Source organism: Canis lupus, chromosome 37 (assembly GCF_011100685.1).
Source record: "Canis lupus familiaris isolate Mischka breed German Shepherd chromosome 37, alternate assembly UU_Cfam_GSD_1.0, whole genome shotgun sequence".
NCBI classification, from domain to species: domain Eukaryota; kingdom Metazoa; phylum Chordata; class Mammalia; order Carnivora; family Canidae; genus Canis; species Canis lupus.
The window spans coordinates 22896563-22902562 of NC_049258.1; the positions used below are offsets into that span (position 1 = coordinate 22896563).

A 6000-nucleotide genomic window follows, 5' to 3' on the forward strand; every position below is an offset into this window, starting at 1 on the left:
GGAGAGGGAAAAGCAGGCTCCTCACTGAGCAGGGAGCCCGACGCAGGGCTCAATCCCAGGACTCTGGGATCAAGACCTAAGCTGAAGGCAGACGCTTAAATGACTGAACCACCAGGAGCCCCTATAGCATTTTGTTTTAAATACATTAAAAAAAAAAATTGTACATAGAAATTAACAAATGAACAGCTCTTATTGTAATCATTACCAATCAAAAAGTAGATTTTCAGTTGATTTATGTCGAGCACTGTGCTGGGCACGGCGAGGAACAGTCCGGTGAGCTGGGTTGAGCCCCCCCATTCTAGGTTAGAACCTCCAATCTGGCTGGGATTGCAGCACCCAGCTGAGAACTGTAATAACCAGAGGTAAGTGCCCCGAGCGGGGAAAGAGAGAATAGGAGACGCCACAACTGCTTGGGGAGACTTTCTAAGGCTTCCACACAAAGGTGGCAACTGAAATGGGCCTGAAGACCAGAGTAGAAGCTTAAGAAGTACAAAACAGGACAGGATGCCTGGCTAACAAATATGGGATCAGCAAAGCCCCCGGGGTGGCGGGGGGATCTGCATGACTGGACCCATCACAGGCAGAGACCAGAGAATGCAGAATCAGACAAGCCAGGGAAAGAAGCGTGAAAGCAGGCACGGATGGTCAGCACAGAGGTATGGCTCGCACACTGAGAAAAGAACATCAGATTTCTCTTCCTTGTGACTTTCAAGACAGCAATGTTCATGGAATCGGGCAGGGGCCAGAAACCAGATTTAAGGGGCACCTGGGTGGCTCAGTCGGTTGAGCCTCTCCAACTCTTGATTTCAGCTCAGGCTATGATCTGAGTCGTGGGATCCAGCCCTGTGCCCAGCTCCCTGCTTAGCAGGGAATCTGCTTGGGATTCTCTCTCTCCCTCTGCCCCTCCCCCTCTAAAATAAATAAATCTTTTTTAAAAAGATGAAAGAAAGAAAGAAAGAAAGAAAGAAAGAAAGAAAGAAAGAAAGAAAGAAAGAAAGAAAGAAAAAGAAAGAAAGAAAGAAAGAAAGAAAGAAAGAAGAAAGAAAGAAAGAAGAAAGAAAGAAAGAAAGAAAGAAAGAGAGAGGGAGGAACCAGATTTCATGGTGCATGGGTCATAAAGAAGAAAGTGGGGGTGGGGGGCACAGTTGACAACCCCTTCAAGACATTTGTGCTCAACACACAAAAAAAGCAGAGGATGATAACTGATGGGCTTGGCAATATCAGGATGAATTTCCAGGTAGGGGGAGGCCTCAGTATATTTCCAGAAAAAAGGAGAAAGAAAGAACTAGTGGAACAGAAAGAAATATAGACAAACCAGACAAGGAACAGGTATTTCCCTTCAGGTATAAAGTTCCAGAAAAGGCAAAAAGAAAGAGGTCGAAACATAAAAGACATGATCAGATCGGCAAAGGAGATGAGACTCTAAGAGCTGCTTTTCTTGAACTAACAAGAATCCCTGGTGCGTTTTGGAAGAGGCCTGCAGGTGACCGTGGACACAAATGACACACATCATTCCCCCAACCACACCTCTTCCAGGCACTGGTCCCTTGGGGCATGAAACAATACTTGAAAACCATTGCTTTACCCTAAAGGATTTAGTTAGGAGGAGAGCTTATACACAAACCCCCCCCCCTTTTTTTTTAATAAATGAAAAAAAAGACCTAAAGAATGAAGTTCTCCATAAAATAAAAATTAAGACCATCTGGCCACATGATTTCACCACATCAAGATTTCAAACCAGCCACTTTGGGAAATAGCCTGGCAGTTTGTCAAAAAGTTTAATGCAGCATTCCCGTATGACCCAGCCATCCCACTTTTAGGTATACACCCAAGGTAACTGAAAACATACGTGCACACAAGAACCTGTACACAGACGTTCACAGCCAGAAGGGGGAAACAACCCAAACCGTCCATCCGTTGGTGGATGGATAAATAACATGCAGCGAAGCCAAACAGAAGAACAGTATTCAACCTTAAAAAGGAATGCAGCGCTAATAAATGCTAAAATGCGGATGAAACTCGAAAACACAATGCTGAGTGAAAGAAGCCAGGTGCCAAGGCCGCATCGTGTATGATTCCATTTATACACAACGTCCAGATTAGGCAAATCCAGGAAGACAAGAGAGCAGGTCAGTGGGTGCAGGGGATGGGGTGGGGGCAAGGCAGGGAGAGTGGCGAGGGATTGCTAATGGGTGTGGGGTTTCTTTTGGGATTGATGAAAATGTCCTAGATTAGATAGTGCTGATGACTGCACAACGGTGTCAATACACGAAACACCACTGAACCTCCCACTTTAGAATAAATAAACAAAAAAAAAGTTTCCAACTAGACCTGCTGATGACTTGAGTAGGAAGGAAGATACAGGAACCCATACACACACCTAACCCTGCTTCTTCCCAAATCTGTGTTGCCTTGAAATGAGGCCAGAGCTGACATGAAACCACAGAAGCCCAGTCCACTCCTGGTCACATGCTCAGAGGAATAACAACGATGAGTGACTATAACTAGAATTTACAGGGCGCTTACTATGTGTCAGACCCTCGACTAACCACTGTACGTGGCTTGGCTCATTTCATTTCTCGCTGCAACCCTTTGAGGTACACACTGTTATCCTCCCCCATTTTACAGATGAGGAAATTAAGGCACAAATAAGTTTCATAATTAGTGCCCGGTCACCCAGTTGGGATCTTCAACCCCAGGCAATCCGACTCACGAATACCACGCCATTCCGTCCCGAACGACTCTGTCTTCTTAAGATCCCTTGCAAAATTCATCGACTTAACGATGTGAACCGGGGCAGGTCAAGAGTTTTAAATAACCAACACTATTAACTCAAATAGCCATCTGGGGATGGAAAATTCGAAAGACCCAAGGCACCGAGGATGAGTGCTGTTATTTCTCGTTACAGTGAATGTTGACAAGCTGCACGTACAATCGAGCATGAAATTCTAGATTGCTGCCTACTTTTTATTTATTTATTTATTTATGATAGTCACAGAGAGAGACAGAGAGAGAGAGGCAGAGACACAGGCAGAGGGAGAAGCAGGCTCCATGCAGGGAGCCTGACATGGGATTCGATCCCGGGTCTCCAGGATCGTGCCCTGGGCCAAAGGCAGGCGCTAAACCGCTGCGCCACCCAGGGATCCCTGCTGCCTACTTCTTTTAAGATTTGGAGTAGTTTACTAGACACCCCCCTGCCCATATCACCCTCATAATCTAGGTTTCTGGCTGAAACCGTCAGCAAGAGTGTGTACAACTGTTTCTTTTTTTTTTTTTAAGATTTTATTTATTATTTATTCGAGAGAGAGAGAGAGAGAGAGAGGCAGAGACACAGGCTCCATGCAGGGAGCCCGACGTGGGACTCGATCCCGGGACTCCAGGATCGCGCCCTGGGCCAAAGGCAGGCGCCAAACCGACGAGCCACCCAGGGATCCCCTGTACAATTGTTTCTATATATAAGACGAACATGACACGTATATTCACATACGTGTGCGCTCACTGCACAGGCAGATGGTCAATTTGAAATCCTAAATCATAGGAGTGGGGGATGAATAAGCACAAAGCAATCCAAGGGAACTGCCGGGGTGGGGAGAGGCTTGAGAACCAGCATTTAGGAGGGGGCAGGAAGGATAAAGGTCACTCCTTGAGGCGAGCTTGGGGGGAATCAGAAGGTTGGATCGTTCCCAGAGCTGCCAGGATGCCTGTCCGATTAAATCAAGGAGCAAGGAGTGTTTCATATGCTGGAAAATGCCAGCGGACAGGCAGTGAGGGGTGACGTAAGGCCTCAAAAGTCAAGGGAAGTGTTCGGACTTGACAGAGGAGGAAAAGGTAAATTATGCTTTTGAGAAGTTGTGAAAGGCTCCTCGGGGCAGCCGCATGTCTCACAAGCAACCCCGGCTTCGGCTTCGGGCCTCATGCACCGCTCCCTAGTCCCTAGTTTCATTTTAAATCCAGGGCTTGTGTCCTGGAACCTCCACTGGGGTCCTCACGACGGGGACAGCCCCGAGCTGGGGGGGGGGGGGGGCCGGAGCCGAGCAGGCGCGCACCTTGCAGCCTGCGCTCCCTGAGCGAGCCCGCCAGGTGGGCCGGGACAGGCTGCGCCCTCCAGACACGCGCAGTTGTGGGGTGCTGGCTGTTTTTTTTTTTTTTAATGTGAAAAATATCTCCAGGGCTCGGTCACCTAAGTCGCCTTTTCTTTGGTCACAGCACGCAATGCAATGCGGAGTGTCCAACTTTCTGCCCGGGCGAAGCAGAAACGCACGGTCGCCCGCGTCACCGAAATCCACCTGGTGAATCCACGGCGACCACGCGTCACCCAGTGGGGCCCGCCGCGACCTCCCCCTCCTCCCCCGCGACCTCCCCCCTCCCCCCCCGCGGCCCGCGCCCCTCCCAGCTCCCTCCCCGCGGGCGCAGGTGCGACCCGAGGCCCCGGGGCTGCAGGGCGGGCTCCGGCGCGGGGGGGGGGGGGGTGCGGGGGTCCCGGCGCCCCGGGGCGCGCTCACCGGACCAGGGGCTCCTTCTCGGGCGCGCCGGGCTCCTCCAGGCACCTGCACGGGCAGCAGCAGCACACGGTCCTCAGCCAGCCCCGCGGCCCCATGCGCGGCGACGAGCCCCGCGGGCGGAGCGGCCGGAGCGGGGCGGCGTGCAGGTGCGGGGCGGCGTGCAGGTGCGGGGCGGCGTGCAGGTGCGGGGCCGGCTCCGAGCGCATCACGCGGCGGCGGGGACGCGGGCGAGGCCGGGACGCCCCCTCGGCCCGAGCTGCGCGGCCGCGCGCCTCCCGCCCCGTCTCGTTAGGGACGCGTCTCCCCGGGTCTTTAACTCCCCGGACGCAGGTGCGGGGCGGGGGGGGGGAGGCGTCGGGCGCCGCGCGGCTGCTGCCCCAAGGAGGAAGCGGGCACTGCAGGCGGCGGGCACCGCGGCGGGGCGGCCGGGGGCGGGGGGGGTCACGCAGCACGAGGCTGGGCCGCATCCATTCATACGTTTTATGGGCTTGGCTCCCCGGGAAGGGAGGGCCCTGCTCCCACCCCGCCCTCAGCGCAGGGGGGCGTTCCGTTCCTTCTGCACCGGGCCTGCCCCGCGGAGTAAAAGCAGGACGGCACCGAGGGCTTGCTTTCCTTTCACAGTTTTTTTATTATTATTATCATTTTTTAAGTCCTCTCCACGCCAACCGGGGGCCCAAACCCAAACCCGGATCGAGAGGCCCACGCTCCGCCGGCTGAGCCAGCCAGACGCCCCCAGAAGCGGGGTTTTTCCAAGTCCTATATTCACCATGGTTTTTTTCTTTTCTTTTCTTTTCTTTTTTTAGGCGTTTTCAAGCCCCCGAGCCCTTAAATAACTCCCTCGGAGGGACGCCTGGGTGGCTCCGTGGTTGAGCATCTGCCTCCGGCTCAGGGCGTGACCCCAGGGCCCCGGGATCGAGTCCCGCATGGGGCCCCCCCGCGTGGAGCCTGCGTCTCCCCCTGCCTGTGTCTCGGCCTTTCTCTGTGTGTCTCTCGGGAATAAATAAACAAAATCTTAAGAAAAAAAAATAGATCCCTCAGAACAGGCCATTAGTTTCTTGCCATTTTCCAGGGCTGTTATGTACTCATGTATCTATTTATGTATGCTTGTAGGAACTTGGAAGTACTGGGCTTACATCCCCCTCTTTTTTTTTTTTTTTCCCCCAAACAGTGGTGCACTGCACACATTTGCACCCTGGCTTGTTCCGCTCAGTAGATCCTGGAGACTGTCCCACAGCAATAAGTGGATATCTTCCTCTGTCATTTCAAGTTTCCTATTATGCAGTCATACGGATGCCCATATGTTATTCCATCAGACCCCCCATCTACCGACATTTCAGTTCATTCTGGCCTTTTGTCATTAAAATAATGCAGCAATGAGCATCCTTGAATCATGTGTTTGGACATGTACATCTATTGAGTAAATGCTTGGCAGCTAAATGCTGGGTCTTGGTAAGACGCCTTTTTAAATTTTAATGCATCTTGCCAGATTGCTCTCTGG

General features: G+C 52.2%; 1 protein-coding gene across 1 annotated transcript in view; it reads right to left on the minus strand.

Moving 5' to 3' along the window:
* Nucleotides 1-4647, minus strand: part of MREG (melanoregulin) — a 62527-nt gene extending 57880 nt beyond the window's left edge. The window contains exon 1 of the mRNA XM_038585112.1: nt 4503-4647. Coding sequence (XP_038441040.1) covers nt 4503-4597 — 95 coding nt within the window. The 5' untranslated portion in view covers nt 4598-4647. The remainder of the gene's footprint in view (nt 1-4502) is intronic.
* Between the last annotated feature and the right edge of the window lie 1353 nt (nt 4648-6000).